The following is a 19,082-nucleotide window of genomic DNA, read 5'->3' as shown; positions in this document are numbered from 1 at the left end:
GATTCTGCCATTAATGTCTTACTGCATTTGCTCTCTCACATATCTATCCATCAATTAATCTGTTTTGATGCCTTTCAAAGTAAATTGCAGACATCAGTACACTTCCTCCAAATACTTTAGCTTAACATGCATATCATTTTGTTAGAGTTCAATGTCTCTACACAATTATTTATCTTAATATAAAATTTATATTCAATGAAATGCACAAATCTTTTTTTATTAAGGTATTATTGATACACACTCTTATGAAGGTTTCACATGAAAAAACAATGTGGTTACTACATTTACCCATATTATTAAGTCCCCACCCATACCCCAATGCATCACTGTCCATAAAGAAATGCACAAATCTTAAGTACATTTGTTGAGTTCTGAGACAATTATATTTGTATGTAATTCAAACCCCTAACAAGATGTTGAACTTTACCATTAACACAGAAAGTTCCCTCATGCTACTTCCCAATCACACCCAACAACCACATCCCTTAGAAACAACATTTGTCCTGATCTTTTTTCCACCATAGATTAGTCTTGCCTCTTCTAAAACTTCATATAAATGAACACTCACAGCATATATTTTGAGATGAGGATTCTTCTGCTCAGCATAAAGTTTTGGGTCATATTATTCCAATGCCTCAGTAATTTTCTCCTTTTCCTGGCTGAATAATATTTCATTACATAAATATACTACTATCTGTTCATCCATTTTCCCATTGATGGACCCGTGGGCTCTACCCATTTTTTGGCTCTCATTGATAAAGTTTTTATAAACCTTCTTGTATAGGTCTTTTTGCAAACATGTTTTCACTTTTATTCTGTAACTAGGTACGGAATTCCTGCATCATAGGGTAGGTGTGTGTTTAGTTTTATAAGAAATTGCCAGATCTTTTCCAAAATCTTTGCACCATTTTATATCCCTCCAACAGTGTTTGAGAGTTCTGGCTTCTCCATATCCTCACCAATATTTAATGTTGTCAGTTTTTATCCTCACCAACATTTGATATTTAACCATTCTAGTAGGTATGCAGTGGCACATCATTATGGTTTTAATTTGCATTTCCCTGGTGACTAGTAATATTAAGCATCTTTTCATGTGCATGTTAACCATTCCTAAATCTTTTTTGAGGAAATGTATGTTCAGATTTTTTAATTGGACTGAGAACATACTCTTTTAAATCTTTGTTTCTTTTAATCTTGTATTTCCAATCCCAAAAACAAGACTTGCCCACATTAGAAACTTAGAAAGAGAGAGGCAGCATAGATCAGAAGTTAAGAGCCCAGGTTCCAGAGCCCACCTGGATCTGAGTGCTGGCCCCATCAGTTACTACCTGTGTCACTTGGGGTCAATTCCTTAATGCCTTGATCTGTTTTTTCATCTGTAGAATGGGGATACTAACAGTCCTGGTCACTCTTATCACAACTGTTAGAAGATAGTGGCACTGTCAGGTGTCAGGTTGCCTGGGTTTGAACTTGGCTTTCTGTGATCTTGGGTAAGTTGCCTCACCGAAGTTCCAGTTTCCTCATTTGTAAATGGAAATAATGGCTCTTTCTGGGCTTTATGTGAGGCTGTAATGGGGGAATACATATACCTGTCAGCACAGTGAACGGTCCATCCTAAGTGCTCTGTAAGTGCTGGCCACTGTCTCCATCATCACACATGGACTGACTGACTGAGGCTCTGCCGGCCCTGCAGATGTGGACGAGTGTGCAGAGCGGGAGGACGAGGAGCTGTCCTGCGACCACCACTGCCACAACTACATCGGCGGCTTCTACTGCTCCTGCCGCTTCGGCTACATCCTCCACACAGACAACAGGACCTGCCGAGGTGGGGCCCGGGATGCTTCGGCGCACATTTTCCAACAAGACTAAGGGAGGCTCAGAGGACAGACAGATATTCAGTAGGAACAATTAAAAATGTGGTCAGAGAGCTGTACCTCAGCTACCTCATGGATAGAAGTCCAGGTTCAGGTTGTCAAAGGACCACATTTGAGAAGCCCTAGTCCCTCGGCCACCTTTCTTTCTGAGCAGCAGGATCTTCTGCTCTTTGGTCCTTATCTCCCCTCCTACTGTAGGTCAGCAGCTGGGCCAAGTTAAGGGAAAGCCCAGGCTTCTCAACCCTCTCTCCTGAGCCTCACCCAGTAGTCCTTTTTTCCCCACTCGTCCACAGTCCCTCAAGTTCCTCTGTGATAGAAGCTCAGTCCAAAGGAAGGAAGAGAGAGGAGAGAAACAAAGACAGAAACAGCATGAAAAAGACCCATTCCTTCTCTCTCTCTTTGTTTCCAACTCTCATCAACATACCTACTCAACTACCTGGGTTGCATACCCAGGGCTTGGGGAGGGATGGAGAAATGGGAGGGTTCAGCCACTTCCCGTGAGGACCTTCCCTCTAGTGAGGCAATAGCCCCATAACCAGAGGGTGACACGTAGTAAAGGCCATGAAAGGAGTGTGGACACAGCGCAGCCAGACCTGAGTCTGCACGAAGAAGTGAGCACTTCCCAGAGATGGTGACCCTTGATAGAAAAGAAAGAAGGAAAAGGAGAACACCCAGGGCAAAGAGAACATTCAGGGGCATGGTGCGACCCGGACTGTCTGGGGAATTAGCAGTAGATTGGTATGAACTGCAGGGGAAGGATCTGTGGTTCAGAGAGATCACTTGGAAGCTGAATAAGGGATCACTGGAGGGCAGTAAGGCTGGAAGCAGGAGTGCTTTCCTTCCTCCTCCGAAGACTTCTACTTGCTTCCAACTAAAACCCTTATCTGATTATCAGTATAAAGCAGGCACATACAGGAGCTTTTTTTGAAGAGGATAATGTTCTATGGTTTTCATTCAATATTTATTGAGCATCTGCTATATGTTATATAAGGTAGATGAGAACGAGCAAGATTTCTAAATCTTTTTTTTTTCTTTTTCACCTCTACCTCTAGGAGCCTTTTTAAACATTATCTTCTTAATTGCTGCTACTCATGAAATCTCAATACCACAAATACACTGTATATATGCTTACATACTATGTCCAATTGTGCGTTGTCATAAAAAGAATAACAACTCCCACCCCCCTAACCTCCACTGCTGCAAAGAACCAATCTGAGCCCCCTTGGGGGTGATACCACCCCCATGAATGCTTGGGGTGGAAAATGAAAACAGATGGGGATGCAAGAGACCTTATCTAAACCTCATTCAGCAGATCGTAGCTGTGGGGCTTCATATTAGTCACCCCCTTTTCTGAGCCACAGTTTTCTTATTTGCAAATAGGCAGATAATAAAAGTTTAGAAAGGACTGACATCCCAGGTCTAGGATGGGTCAACCAGGGACAAAGGTTCAGTGGCAAAGGGTCAGGACACTGGGTCCTTGGTTGTAGCCTTAGTGGGAAACAAAGCAAACCCCTGATCTTAGGGAACTTACAGTCTAGCCTGGGCAAGAAAATCCACTAACAAATATATTACATGATGGCAAATAGTGGTCAGCAGTCTGAAGAGAAACAAAGGAAGCCCAGGGGCCAGAGAGTGAGGGTATGTGTGAGGGTCCTATGTTAGATGAGAGATGGGGGAGGCTTTGAGCAAAGATACAGTGGAGTTTGGGACTGAGAGAACAACAGGACAGAAGAGGTCCAGACTTTTCCTCCTATTTCTCCACCTCAAAATCTTTCCACCTCAGAATCCCTCCTTCCCCTACAAGTCCAGAGAATCTGACCAAAAGTCTTATCACACTCAACTGCCTTTGAGTCTTGACCCTGCAAATTACTGGGTGGGTGACCTTGGATAAATCACTTCCCCTCATTGAATCTTGCTTTTCCCATCTATAAAATGGAGATAGTGATTACTTCCCTGCTTGCCTCTCAGGACCACTGGGCAAGTCATACAATAACAGTTAAGAAAGGGGTTGCCACGGCCATGGCTTTGGTGTCCACTTTGCTCTGGTATGTTTCCCACAGTGGAGTGCAGTGACAACCTCTTTACCCAGAGGACCGGCGTGATCACCAGCCCTGACTTCCCCAATCCTTATCCCAAGAGCTCTGAATGCTTCTATGTGATTGCGCTGGAAGAGGGTTTCATGATCAGCCTGCAGTTTGAGGACATTTTTGACATTGAGGACCATCCTGAGGTGCCTTGCCCCTATGACTTCATCAAGGTAAGCCTGCAATGGATGTTTGCTCTGGGGATGCTCAGAAATCTTGGCTGAATTGGGAAAATGGATATTCCTGGCTCTCTATCTTCCCCCCAGGATAGAGGTCCAAGCAGTTTGCTTCCCAAAAAGTAATTATTTAAAATAACGTCTACCAGCTTAATCAGACCAAGTCTAAGGGATCTCCCCTGATCCAAAACTAGCCCCATGACCACCTGCAAAATCCCTTTTGCCATGTAACATAACATCATTATGTAGGAACACCACAGGTGAAGGTTATGGGGACGATCTTGGAGTTCTGCCTACCAAACACAGTATCCAAGGAGATACCCTGTGAGCCTTACCCAGGCACTTAGCCTTGGGGCTTCCCTTTTCCCCCCAGTGACAAGATGAAGATATCTATAAGATCCACAATTGTAGAAGGCACCAAATGAGGGCTGAGGAGTCCTGGTCCTCAGAGGTTGAAGGAGAAAGAGTTAAAGGCATAGGAAAGACCCAGGACTTGGAAATCCATAGCAGCTAATAATGCCTATTCCCTTCTCTCTGCTGCTGCCTCTCTCCTAGTCCAAACCCCGTTATCTCTGGATCAACTGCAAAGTTTCCTAGCTGGTTTTCTTACTTCTACCTTTTCCCTACACATTCTGTTTCCCCATAGCATTGAGGCTGAACTTTATAAAATCCAGGTTGGATCAAGATTGCACTTAGACGTAAACATTAATTCCTCAACAGAGTGTGGCCCTTGCCTGCCTTTCCAGCCTCATGCCATGAAACTCCCTCTTTCCAGCCATACGGACTTCCTTCCTGTTCTTCATACTTGCCAGGCTCTTTCCCACCTTTGGCCTTTCCATATGCTGTTTTCTCTGCCTGGAAAGTATTCTCCCCTCCTCTTCAAATGACAAAGTTCCTGTTCACCCTCCATGTCTCAAGTCCAATGTCACCTCCCCAAAGAGGTCTCCCTGATCACCTATTTAAAGTTACAATTTATTAAATAATGACTTATATATAGGCCACACAGATTTTACCACATAAATTGTAAACATACAGCATACATTTATATCATATATGTATATCATCCAGATTATTTTTTATAACATTTACCACAGCTTGTAATTATTTATTACCTATTGTTAGTCTTCCCTGACTAGACTGCATGGTTTTTGAGAGCAGAGGCCTTTTGTCTCCTGTGGACCTGGACAGACCTTCCCTCCCTTCGGAGCCATAACATATCTGCTCAAATAATCATCTTTGAGCAGAGGATTATTACCCTGCCTTGTCTCTCCCTGTCGCTCACAGATTAAAGCTGGCCCAAATGTTTTGGGGCCCTTCTGTGGAGAGAGAGCCCCAGGACCCATCAATACCCAGAGCCACAGTGTCCAGATCCTGTTCCGCAGTGACAACTCGGGAGAGAACCGGGGCTGGAGGCTCTCATATAGGGCGACAGGTAACACAGCCTCGCCGTCTCCCGGGCCACAGTTTGCCATTGTGCTCACCTCTCCTGGTGCAGTGGCTGAGGGACAGGGGGGTGGCAGGCCTGCAACCCCTCCGGAGTGTGCCAGGACTCCCAGCTCTGCTTCTCAGCAGCTTGGGCCCAAGTCACATGCTCTCTCCTGACTCCGCTTCCCAGCCATGAAATGAGGGCCAGGACAGCAATGACCATGAGTTTGGATCAGACAAAATTTTCAAAACTGACTGTACTTTGAAATCACAGGGAGAGATGTAAAAACAAACCAACAAATAAAAACACTTGTTTCCTGAACGCTACCCCTTCCCACTGTGATTCCTGGGGCCTGGAGAGGACCCTTCCAGTTCCAACCCTCTCCAAGTCTGGGGCAAAAATTAAGATGTTGGGCCTATAGCTCAAAATGTTTCATTATGGCAGTTCGCCTCCTAGTGGCCTCCCAGACTGGCCAAGTTCACTCCCCAGTACTCTAAGGCAGCCAGTCCTGGCTCAGAGCCGGATAGGGCCATCTGACCCAAGGAGTCTACAATGATGTGAAGAAAAACAGCATAGACAGAAGGGACAAGACCACGGCTAGGCATGGCTAATCCAGTTCCTAGATTGATATCTTGGCCTCACCTGCATATTCTCATTCAGTGCCCTGCTCTGCAGAGAGGAGTTCAGGATATTAACCAAAGAGAGTTTGTTCAGGAAAAAATTTCAGGAATAGACCCAGGCCTGCAGACCCTGTCCAGTTCAGCCTTTTGAAGAGAAGTCTCATGGGCATATGCTCACAGTCTCTCTAGTACTTTGAAGGATTGACTTGGGAAGAGCAATTCTGAGTGGCCCAAGAGGGCAAACTATGTGCAGTGAGTAAAAATTACAAGGGTATAAATATCAGTTGAATACGAAAACCCTTTCCTTTAATCAGAGGAGTCCAGTATGAAAGGCACAGATTTTTAAAGGTATTGAGCTCCCTGTCACTGTAGGAATCCAAATAGATATTTGATGCTTAGTATGGAAGATGTTGTAAAGGAAGCATCAGACAAGGGTTCCACTCAGTGACATTTAATAACCTTTCCAATCCTGAGTTTTGATTAAATCATCTGGCCAACCACCTCATTTTACAAACAAGGAAACAGAGGTCCAAGTTGGGACATGACCTGCTCGAAGACTGTCTTCTTCAGGGCCTAGGAGATCCAGGCCCCCGATACCGGCTTCTGTGGTGTGTCTGCCTCCTTCAGGCCTGGCGTTATAGGGCCTGCCTCTTGCTGCCAGGCTTTTCCTGTCCCCTCACCTGTTATCCTTTCATTGCTTCCCACCAGGGAATGAGTGTCCAGACCTACAGCCACCTGTCCATGGAAAAATTGAGCCCGTGCAAGCCAAGTATTCTTTCAAAGACCAGGTGCTCATCAGCTGTGACATGGGCTACAAAGTGCTGAAGGTACAGGGTCCTGCCTGGAGAGGGAAGTCAGCAGGGCAGAGAAAGTCTCCCGAGCCTCCCAGGGCAGATGGGCTTCCAGAGTTTGTCATGGTGTCACCACAGTTTCCCCACAAACCTTCAAAATGCTCCAGAAATTCTGGTCTTCAGAAAATTCAAGCATGTGTCCCAGCTTCTCTCTCCTGGAGGTGAAGCCAAAGTCTTTTATCAGAGCATGGCCTGTTTGAATTTCAAAGAAACCTAGCTCTGTTCTGCCCTATAATCAGGACTCACAACCCTAACAAAGTTCCCCAGACTTATTGGGGGAAATGGGACAGGAAGCAGAGACTTCAGAGGTAGGAGACAGGTGTTGTTCACTCTCCTGCCCTCTGAAACAGGGTTCTCCCAAGAATTACCTGGTTAACTTAAAAAACAAAATCACCTGCCAGGCCCCACTTGAGATCAATTAAAACAGAACCTCTGGGCCCGGACACAGTGATTGGTTTTTCTGTTACGTTGCCCACATGAGTCTGAGGTGAGCCAAGCTAGAGGCCCATTGCTCTCAAGGAATGACTCTGTCATGGGGTTCCCACAGCAGCATCACATTACATGTTAGAAATGCAAAGTCTTGGTCCCCAGGCCAGACCCACTGATGCAGCAACTCTGGGGACAGAGCCCAGCAAGCTTTGCCAAAGCCCTTAGGGACACTGATGCTTACTCAGGTTTGAGAGCTGCTGAACAGCAAAAGGAGTCGAGGGTTCAGGCACCACCTCCAAGACAGGTGCCTGCACTGCTTCTCTCACACAGTCCCAGGGCTCTTCAGAGAACAGGGAATATGAATCAGTGGCTCTTTCCCTTACCTTCAAGTTTTCCCTTGGAGGGAAACTTGCCCACAGTCAGAAATTCTCAGCCAAGTTTAGAGTTTGAGCTGGTTTTCCTGGGAAACAACCACCCACCCAAACCCTCCTCCTTCTCCCACAACTTCATGTTTCTTCCTAGGATAATGTGGAGATGGACACATTCCAAATCGAGTGCCTGAAGGATGGGACATGGAGTAACAAGATTCCCACCTGTAAAAGTAAGAAAATAAAGTTGGTTGTTTATAAGGATAATGAGCTCTCCGGCACTGGTGAGGGTGAGAACCTGGCCCATCCACTCTGACAGGGACGGGGGCAGGAATTCAACAGACACATGAGCGTTGGGCAAGAGGCTATTAGTGTTTCTTGCTGCAGTAAGATGTTAGGATTCCACTGGAAACTTGTTGTGGGTCCAAGTTTACTTTCTAAATACTAATTTTACCTCTGCCTGGAGACAGATTGCCAAACTTGCTAAAGGAATAGCTTGTGTCCAGGTTTGAAACTAACTCTGGCAATTGCTTGCTCAGGAAACTATTTTGACAATGGTACCCAGAGCCAGGTGACCTTACCAGTCTCTATGTGGCCATCAGCCATAGCCACTAAGTTTTCTGGACAGCTTATGATTTAGATTCATGCAGGAAGGGCTATGGGGTCAGCACCATGCTCCTGTGTGAAGCCGGGGACACAGCTCTGCACTGGCTCTTGAAACATAGAGTTCTTGCTTTAGTTCTGCTCCTAGCCCACCATGTGACCATGGGCAAGAGCTTTCATGGCAAATGTAAAGAGTTTGGACTAGCTTTATTATTCTAGAATATATCCCAGTGGTTATAAAATAATGTAGCTCATATAAATATGTAATACCTAGGGAGTGTTGTAAAAGTGCAAATTGCCAGCCACCAAGCCCTCTCCCCCTACCCAGGTGACTTCAGTGCAAGACTTGTGAGAACCACCATTTGAGGAAACTTATCTATGGCAACAGCAATGGGAAGATGCACAGTGACAGGATGGGAAGGGAGGGAAAAGGCTTGCTTTAGAATGGAGAGGGGAGCCATCAAGGGTTGGGGCTGGCCCCTGGCCCCCTTCATTTCAGGACTTTCAGTATTCTTTGGAGTGGTGTCCTTCTCCCTCCTCCTAAATGCCTCAGATCCAGTAGACAGATGCACTTCCACTGCCCCAAGGGGACACTGTCAGGGTGGGGCTCCCTTGAGGATTTGCCAAATCCCAGGCAGAACTTTGGAGCAGAGTGTGCTTATTTTTAATTTTCCTTTTTTATCAGACGTGGCTGGCATCCAAGCCCAGTGTGGGAAAGGGGGACATTTTATGGCTTCAACAGGAAGTTTCCATATTGACTGGATGCCCATGCAGAGGTCTGCAGGGAAATTAGGTGTAAAAGGCAAGGTCTAGGCACTGAGAAACCCAAACGCTGCAGACATATCCACCACCTCCCCCAGCACATGGCTTGGGTGTGGTGCCACAGCTGAGTTCTACTCACAGCATCTGCAGGGCAAAGCAAGGGACAGTCTGAGGGAAGAGGCAAAGGAGGACGTGGGGTGCAGGGGGCAGGACAGGACGTTGCTTTGGAGTCAGCAAGTTCAAGATTCAAATCCAGGCTCAACTGGACGAGTGTCCCTCAGCAGTTTACTCCACTCTTTGGCTTCAGTTTCCTATGTTCCCGACTGTTCCAAGGTGATTGAATTAGTGCAGGTACCATACCAGTGGAGCACCAGAATAAGTAAAAGCTCAATGAAAATGTATTGCTTCTCTAAAACCCAACCCCCATGAGGAAGAGGCTTGGTTTCTCTCATTCTCTCATTTTGGAAGAAGGAAATTTTAAAAATAGCTTTTTCCCTGATGGTACAAAGCACACATATCTTTGATTGTTACGGAGATGTTGGCAGAGTAAGGCACTATTGTATTCGGGTACCATTTTACATGACTTACTTAGTATACAAAAGAATGCCTATCATTTGTACTAAAGAAAAGAGGAATTTTTTTTCTCCCTAATATGATCTGGTTCTCCCAGCAAAGCCTGAATTACAACTATTTGGATCCCCCTTCAGACACACTGGCATCTCTGCTTCTTCACTGGGTAGATATTTACTGAGCACCTCTCTGTCCCAGGCATGTGCAGGGTTCTAGTGGAGATGCCAGAGTACAAGGCTGAGAAGTTGCGAGCTCCCAGGGACTGTGAGCAGTGGGTTGGGAACAGACAGGAAGTACGCATGTGAAGGAACTTGACCAGGAAGTAGAAATTAGGGGTTGTTGTTCTGGCCCTGCATCTCGCTGTGGGCACCCTGGACAATTCCTGCTCTGTTCTGAATGTCATCTGTCAAAAGAGGGTTTGGACCAGATGAAGACAAAGCTTGTCCAGAGGCAGAATGTTACAACCTTCATGAGCCAGCATTTATAACTACAGATTCTCAGAATGGCACAAATTCCACAATCCCAAACTGTCCTTCACACTGGCTGTACCTAAACTGTGCATTCTTAATCAGTTCTGGTGGAGTAATTTCTGTATTTCCTGCATGAACTGTTTCTGCTTTGCTTGCTAATTTTTCTCTTTCTCTTCTTTTTCTCTCTCCCTTTCTCTCTCTGCTTACCTTCTCTATACCTCCTGACCCTTCTTTGATCTTCACCATGGTGGCAGAAACCGAAATGGATGTGGAGAGCGAACACGAGTCAGAGCAAGTGACAGAGTGAATGAATGGCGGGACCCCACACAGTGCAGACACCAAGGAATGGATCACTCCCAAGTAGCCCCAGAACTCCACCCTCCCACCCCACCCACACTCCACTCTCATTCCCGTGTGGATTGATCACAATGATGTGGAAGAAGGCAATGCAGACTCAAGCAGCTGAAATTGCTGCGTGTATGAGAACAATTCTCCGTTTGAGGGTTCACCCATCATTCAAATGTTACTTTGGAAAATAATGAAAAGACAATGGGGGATTTTTTTTAGCACCTTTAAGTGGACTGTTCTCTTCTCAAAGGAAAAATGACTCTGGCTCTAGAGACACAAGATTTAATAAACAGTCACATGGCCTCAAGCTGACCAGGTCAAAGTGAGCCTTGGGTTCTAATCGGCTCCACACTTCAGGTTTAAATGGGCCAAAATGCCTGTGACTTTATAACTTTAATATCTGTACCCATTGTTGTTTTCTTTACAACCATGAATAAGTGAAACTAACAATTCATATAGCATGAATTTTTTGAAAATCTAGACATATTCTCATGCCCAAAAGTTTCCTTTCTACCTGTACCTAATACAAGGGTTGAAATTCCATTATCAGAGGTTTCTTCCCCTGAGGCTTAAAATTTTTGCATGTCTGAAAATGCCCTGATTAAAGTTTTTCAAAAGATAGGTGTCACACTTAAAAACAGTGGTGCTCAGCTCTGGTGCCATGGGACATCACTGGGTCACAAGGAATGATAAAGAAAGGACTGTGGAATGGCAGCCAGCATGCTGGGAATCTCTATTTAGCCTGAAAAAAATCTGGATAGACATAGCAGAGAACCCTTGTATTACACTGGGACTACTTGGCCTATTTTGTGATTAAATGGGTTCTTGCTGAGGGCAAAACCCTGCAAGAATGGCCAGGGATAGGTCCAGGGACTGTAGCACCATCCTAGGGCAGGGTACCCCTGAGAGAGGAGATGGCGTAGGCATTAAGGAAAGGCGCCAGTTGAATAAATATGTTTAACCCAACAAAGTATAACAGATATGATACTCAGCATGAAAGCATCATAATTTAGGCAGAAGACTTTATGCAAACCTGAAGAACTACAATACCAGGCAACAAGAGACACAAGTACTAGAGATAGCTGAGCAGAGGGCCCTGTGAGGAGAAACAAGGGAGCAGCCCCATTAAATTAGAAGAATAAGGAAAGGCTTTCAAGAAGAAGTGGTGTTTGATCAAGGCCAAGGCGGGTCCAGAGCAGGGACCACAGGGCCTCCCACATGGGAAAAGTAGCAGACAGGACAGTGCACACTGAGGGGCCTGTGACGCTGGGGCACAGGTATACCAAGGCAGGGATGAGGCTGTGGCTGGGGTCGGGGGCATCCCTGGAGCCTGCGTGCCAGGGCAAGTCTGCTGTGCCTAGTTCTCTGTGGAACTCCCAGATTGTGGCAAAGCATGCTCAGGAAGGCAGGTCAAAAGAATGTGTCTGAAGGAATATATGGCAGCAAAAAATGACAGAGGAGACAGGGAGTAGGGTGCTACATCCCATCCCAGAGGATGATGAGAAGGTTGGCCAAAGGAATGGGAAAAGGAAGGGCATTTAGATTTCAGAGAGTGGAAGCGACCAAAGGAAGCCTTAGAGAAAAGGATGAGACCCTTCCTAAAACAAGATAAGCAAGCTGGGGAAGCATGGTCTGGATATAGCATCTCAGGTTGGGCCAGGCAGAGCTGCTCAAGCCTCCTGCAAAGGGAAGTTGTCTCCAGGTACCAGAGAGACATAGCTCTTTGCCTGCCACTGTAGCCAGGGGTGGAAGTGCAGCCCTCCCCCACTCACTATAGCCAAGCTGAAGTGACCCTCTTATTTTCCACTGTTGATCACCTCCTCTATCTGGTTGTAGATCAGCAGGCAGTTACTTCTCTGGAGTGATGGGAAAGCAGGCCTTATACCCAGAAGTATCATTGCTGGCCATGGAATAGACTCTCAATAGCCTGACCATCCAGTCATGTCAAAGAGCAGCCCTGGAATTCCTCCACCTGGATCTAGGTATTAGATCTTGAGGTTATTTTAGGCTAAATGAGCTGCTATACCAAAGTTAAGGGAAACAAGAGTAGTACCGAGATACAGGTACCAATCAATGGTATTTCCTAAAAGAAGGAAGAAAAAATATGCTGGAGACTCTGCAGGAAAATGCATTTAAAAATGTTAATAGCTTGAAATAATAATAAATATCATTACCTCTTATTATCCTCATGCTGATCTTCACAGAGCAGAAGAGGGTCTCTGTTTGGGGTGATCAACAAATGAGAGTGGTTTGTACTGGAGGACTGGAGGTCAGGACAAAACATTAGCCCGTTCTCTTGGCTGTTGCCTCCATGGACAGGAGGTACCTGAATTTAACCCCATCCCTCTCCCCTCACCTCCACCCTGGAGGGCCTCAGAGGCATCTGTATTTTAAATTAGATAACTCTTTATTTAACCTAAAGATTAATTTGGAGTCCTGAAGTTAATAAAATAGTCACAATTTCTGAGTCATCTCAGGGATAAACTGCTATCTCTCTGTTTTCCAAGGAGGCAGGAAACTTTGGGAATTCTGCCAGGCCCTTCGAATGCAGTCCTCTGAAACTATCAGAAGATTGACAGCTAACGACCATCATTACCCAGCTGATATTGATTCTAGGCCTTTCAAACTAGAAAACAGATCCTTAAGAATTGTCAGTTTGGTTGACTTAAAAGAACACTGAATTTAAAGTCAGGTCTAGTTCTCTGACCATAACTCACTGGGTGACCTGAGACCAATCAAGCATCCTCTCTGGGCTCATCTGTGTAGATGATATTCTGATTGTCTGCTTTCAGTGTCTTTTCCAACTACAAAATTCTATGATTCCTCTATGATTCTTCAACTCTGGCATAAGCTGTTATATCTAAGATTAGGATTTCCTTAAATGAGCACCACCCCCTAAAAGAAGTCCTGAAGATACACTGACAAGTTGGGTCCTCGGCCTGGGACCTGGCTTCCTGCAGACCCTGCTGGACTCTATAGCTTCTGGCAGCTCCCCTAAGACCTGGTTGGACTTGCAAGCTCCCCTAAGACCACCTCTGAGGAGCAGGCATCTTTGGTCTTGTCCTACCACTAGCCCCAATGTCTAGCCATGAACAATGGGAGAAAATGAGCAGGTGATGAATTAAAACATGGTCCAAACCTGTGCCCAGCTCCTGCCATGGTCTATGGCTAAGCAAGATATCTGCAGAATGCTGGCAGGGTGGTTGAGGTGGGGAGGGGGGCAGTGCTCATGCAGAAGTTGGCTTCTTTCTTTTTGTTTTTGTTTTTTTATGCTAGGCTCCAATGTGAGCACTAACTGCTCTTACTCAGCATATGTTTGGGCCTGGAAGAACTGAAGATTCTTTGGTTCATGTCAGCCAGAATTTTCTCGCTGAGCCATAGGCTTCATGCTTGGGCAGAAGAGGCTAAGAGGATTGCACAAAAGAAATGGAAATCAAGGAAAGGGCTATGGTGGGGAAGAGACTGGGGTCTGCGTAAATCTCAGCACCAGGCCAGGTGAGTTGACCACACAGTAGTGCCATAGTAGATGAGAAAGGCCCCGAAAGCAGGGCCAGTGGTGGCCACACAGGTTGTACCCTGCACAGTCCCTGGGGCACCATTCTCATAAACTATAGCATTGCTTTCTCAAGTTGGGTGCAGTGCACAACCTGCACATCCATATGGGACAGACTCACCAGAGGCCTCACTGAAGGGAGTCTCACTCTCTTCTCTTGTAGTTGCAGACTGTGGAGCCCCAGCAGAGCTGCAACATGGGCTGGTCACCTTCTCCACCAGGAGCAACCTTACCACATACAAATCTGAGATTAGATACTCCTGCCAGCAGCCCTACTACAAGATGCTCCACAATATCACAGGTAAGCCCTCCACACTACACCAGTCCACTCCCAACTCACACCCTTTAGGTCTTACGGTTAGACTGGAGACTGAAACACTCAGTCTGTTGACCACGGTTTGTGAGGAATTAGGAGAAGAAACCCATGGAGACATGTCTCACCTCTCCCTGCCTCAAACCAGCACTCTGAGAGTTAGGCCCCATGGCACCCAACACCCTTACATTCACACTCAGAGCCCCAGCAGAGCGGGAGATGGGAAAGCTAATCAGTTGGGCCTCTGCCACAGATTCACATTAAGAAAATTCTCCTAATTTCTCTAAGCTTCCAAGTCCTCATTTTCAAATAGGGAGCAGGAATGTAGCCCACAGAGCTATTGTAACACTCAAGTGAGATGATAGACTTGAGTGTGGTTTATTAAAGAGGTTGCTCAGTGGGGAAAGGAGGGAAGGGCAAGGGCACTAGCAGACCACACCAAAGCCTGCATGACTGATGACGAGGAAGTGTGCCCCAGGGGCGGACAGGGCCAGGCAGGCCCGGGCTGGAGGGAGAGCCCGCAGACGGGCAGGGGTCAGCTTGCACAGAGCCCTGGACACTATGCTAAAGAGTGTGCTGTTTGTTTTTAAGGGCAGTAGGACCCATTGGTGATTTTGAACAGAGGAACATGGTCAGATTCCTATTTTAGAAAGTTCTTTCAAGTTGCAGAGAGGGCTTAGAGAGAATGGCATCAGAGAAACCATTTGGAGACTTACAATGATCCAAAAGAGAGGAACTGAGAACCCAGATCTATTTTCCATATGCTACAAATCACCCATTTTCTCCCTCTTCTCCAACCTTTCTTCACTGTCCCAGGTATATACTCCTGTTCTGCCCAAGGAGTCTGGATGAATGAAGTCCTAGGGAGAAGTCAGCCCACCTGCCTGCCAGGTACCTCACTCTAAGTCCTCTGCCTCAAGTTTTCCCATCCAAGGCCTCAGGCCACAGGTGCTCTGGCTGTTAATGGAGTGAGGGTGGGACAGGGAATGATGCTTTAGTTATCTTTTTAAGAGGTATCTTCAGAGGGTCAAAGGTCAGAGAAGCTCAGCCTCCCACCTCCTCAAACAACCAGCATCAATAGTCAGCCTGTTCTATCATGCCAAGAACCTTCCTTTCTTCTCTCTCTGCAGTTCTACTCCCTTCCCACTGGGCTTTTTTACATCTAACACAGTATGTGTGTACACCTTCTATGCACCAAAGAAATCAAGAAAGTAAGACACCCTGTCCTCAATCCCTCACTGTGCTGTAGAGGAGATGAACAACAGACAAATAACAAATAACTGTTCTTTCAAAGAGCAGTGTGCCCAAGTCTTACTGATGGCTCCCTCCCCGTGGTTCACCTACTGACCCCACTTTAAAATGAAAAAAGAATTTTGTGTTAGCAGGAAATGGCACTGAGTATATAGATTTGGGGGATATTTTGTGCTATTTGCTTGAGCATTCAAAGTTTGGATAATTTGCTTTGCAATCATAGTGCAAACATATATGCAAATCAGCTTATTGGAAAATTATAGCTCCAAACAAACACAGTAGAGTTAAACAAATAATCAACAAAAAATTAAATTTAATATTTGCAACACAGAAATTCACACTCAAAAAACAGCAGTAATTGGAAGGCGCAACCATTGAAGAAAGCAATAAGGAGCAGTGCCTAATGGAATGTGCATTTGCTCAAGCAGCAAGAGCTTCTCAGGATGGGAGAGTGTTGGGTGGCATTTTACTGAATTAGAATGTTGGGTAAACTAAAATAGTGCCTTAAATGAGTGGCACATTTTAGTAACTCCATTATTTACTCAGTCGGCTTCTAGATGTTAGATTCTATGTTAAAATGGAAAGACTATGGAGTCGTCTACCATTACCCTTAAGAAATGAAGAAAGTGCCAGCATGTGGGAGTCGGTTTTGGCCATCACAGGTGCTATGAGATCCTAGAGAAAGAGGAAGTCAACTGCACGTGGTTCTTGGGGAGTGGATGAGTGAAGGCTAGTTAGGAAGACTCCACAGAGGAGGGCTTTATGCCTGAGAAAGGAATCACGAGGAGGTGGTTCAGGGGAAAGGTCAAACCACCCATACTCTGCTGATCCCATCACCTCATTTATGCTTAGCCAGAAGTACACACAAGGACCACAGATGGTGAAGCCTCAGGGAAGATGGGGATTGGTGAGGCTGTGGCTAAATGAATGATCAAATCCCTGTTTTGCTAAAATACTTGGGGGCCAAAGAAACAACATTGTGGGTGGATTCCATCCTGGACAGCCATGTTGCGACTTCTGGAAGGGGAAGAGCCACTAACTGGGAGTCAGGAAACTAGGTTAGTCCTGGGGCTGTAATTTTTTTAATTGTGAACTTTGGTAAGTAATCTTACTTCTCTGGGGCTAGGATTCCATACCTCAGAAGTGAGGGAACAGACCCAATTGATCTGTGATATTCTGTGATTCTTAATGGTCATCATCTTCTATATTTACACAGAGCATCTTAGATACAATAAATCATGAAATTCTTTTAACACCTGGTGTTGGGCAGTCCATGGTATATTATTGGATCAGGCCAGAGCTTTCTAAACTCTCTCTTCCTAAATCACCAAGATTGAACCAAGAAGCAAGCCAGAAGAGAGAATGCCATTTCATCTAGCATCGTAATATTTACCTTCCCAAGAAAACTTGTTAAGTAAATATGGTTTGCTCCTTATTTTACACATAAGAAAACCAAGAATCAGTGAGGTATAATAATCTATCCAAGGCTATCCTCAGAAAGTCAGGGACAGAGCTGGAAGGTGAACCCAAGACTTTTCAACACAAGCAATACCATCCTCATGAACCCAAAATTCTCGAATATTACATTTCTGTTTTAAGCTCAGAGAACAAATCTGGCTTTAGCACAAGGTGAAGCTTTAATATTTCAAGAAGAATTTTTTGTTCTATGAAAAACTGGATGAGAATGGTAGCAGCCAAAATGTAGCCCAATTTCAATGAGCTCTCTCAAAGGCTTATTGCATCATTCAACCCTTTGAAAGACAAGAGCATCTCAAGAAGAAAAACAGATTTTTAGCGCAGAAAATAAATCTAGATCCAGAAGAAATGGACTCTACTTCTGGCTCTGCTACTAATGAGTTTGAGTGCTTGGTTTCTCCATCTGTAAATTAACTGTTCTCCATTAACTGGCATTCTGTGACCTGGGGTATGCCACTGGCCCCTTCAGCACTAGCTTTGTTGTGACCATGGACTAAGCTTCAGGGATGTCCCTCACCAGATGAGGGCCTTTCAGCACGAGATGAGTTATTATGCAAGGCCAATCACACTTGCCTTGAGATGTCACCTTGTAGGCTGCTGTTTTTAATTGGGAATCTGGCGTTCTTCTCCTAAAGGCCACATAGAGTTAGCAAAATGCTGCTCACATCTGGCCTGGTGTAAACAATAGAGTGCCTAAGAATCACATAAGATGCTTCATGTAGAGGAAAAGCATCTGAAAAGCATTAGGTGGCTGAAAGCCTGACCTCCAAAAGTTGCCAAGAAAACTCAAATGCTCCTCGGTCTTTAAAGGTTTGTTGAAAGTGTTCAGGGTCAAGGAATACAGCCTGGACATTTGCCAGCAGAAGGAGGCCCTTGCTCACACTAGGCTTACCTTCCAGGCCTAAGAACTGTACTGGGAAGGGCCCATGTGAGGTTTTTCTTAGCCAGTGAGAGGCTGGTACTGAAGACCCTCTGCTTACGTGCCAAAGGTATTTGGCTGCAGGAGGCTGGTGGTGCATGTGCATGCTCGGGGTACAACTCAGTGGAGCGAAGTTTGATCAGACCTTTCTTCTTCCCCTCAAGGTACTACATGGCTACTGGGTGCAATGATGGGTGGCTCAGAGCAGAGCCCATGCATCATTGCTCGTAGATTATGCCATCATTCCCCTAACCTCTGATGTCCTGGGCATCCACTCACAGTATGAGTCCTTCAGGCCAAAGAAGAAAAGGTTAGAGGGCCCATGACCACGATCTTTATATGTAATGGGGCACTGGGAGACATTGGTCTCAGAATGTAGTTAAGCCCCTGCTGATGCTGGAATCTAGTTAATGCCACTGCTAATGTAATAGCTATGTGGCTAGTTGCTTAACCACTGGAGAATTTTACTCACCTCTAAAATGATGGTGACCAAGGCAAATGAAATAAATAAAAATCAAAGGAATTTGGAACTGAAGGATTCTTGGAGACCATCTTGACTATCTGCCTCATTTAATAGATCAAAACTTAACATCCAGAAAGAGAAATTTACTTACCTGAATCACATGAGACATAGGAGACAAAGGCCAGGTCTAGGCCCAGGTGTCTTGGCTCCCAGTCCAGTGTTTGCTGTGACCTGCTATATAATCTGTTAGTTTCCTTCCATCTCTCACAGCCCATGGCCTCTGGTTTTCAGAAGCTAAGTGCCCGCTGCATGGACCATGCCTGGAACATGAGATGTCTTTCTAGGAAAGAAAAGGGAGAAGTGACCACTGCTAGAGAGAAACCTAGCTAACGATGGTCAGGCCAAAAGTGATCTTGGCTGGAAATGGTTCAGGATGGTGAAGGCCCACACATGAAATGGTTTGGTCCATAGTGGACTCTGACTATAGATGGGCCAGACTAGAAAGACTTAGGCCAAAGATGACCCT

At 45.5% G+C, this 19,082-nt stretch overlaps 1 protein-coding gene across 5 annotated transcripts in view; it reads left to right on the top strand.

The window, feature by feature from the left end:
• The window catches only part of MASP1 (MBL associated serine protease 1), a 60,783-nt gene that overhangs the window by 26,136 nt on the left and 15,565 nt on the right, over positions 1-19,082 (top strand). For 4 of the 5 annotated variants that reach the window (XM_057500998.1, XM_057500996.1, XM_036875310.2 and 1 more), the window contains 7 exons: positions 1,694-1,825; positions 3,935-4,131; positions 5,419-5,566; positions 6,889-7,007; positions 7,983-8,061; positions 14,298-14,435; positions 15,264-15,338. In XM_057500998.1, coding sequence (XP_057356981.1) covers positions 1,694-1,825; positions 3,935-4,131; positions 5,419-5,566; positions 6,889-7,007; positions 7,983-8,061; positions 14,298-14,435; positions 15,264-15,338 — 888 coding nt within the window. Of the gene's footprint in view, positions 1-1,693; positions 1,826-3,934; positions 4,132-5,418; positions 5,567-6,888; positions 7,008-7,982; positions 8,062-10,487; positions 13,230-14,297; positions 14,436-15,263; positions 15,339-19,082 lie in introns of those variants that run through there. The other variant, XM_057501002.1, reaches the window with a different exon arrangement.

This window comes from Manis pentadactyla, chromosome 1 (genome assembly GCF_030020395.1).
Source record: "Manis pentadactyla isolate mManPen7 chromosome 1, mManPen7.hap1, whole genome shotgun sequence".
In the NCBI taxonomy this organism is placed as follows: Eukaryota; Metazoa; Chordata; class Mammalia; order Pholidota; family Manidae; genus Manis; species Manis pentadactyla.
The sequence above is the reverse complement of the archived record's forward strand: the minus strand, read 5'-3'. Positions and strand labels throughout refer to the sequence as shown.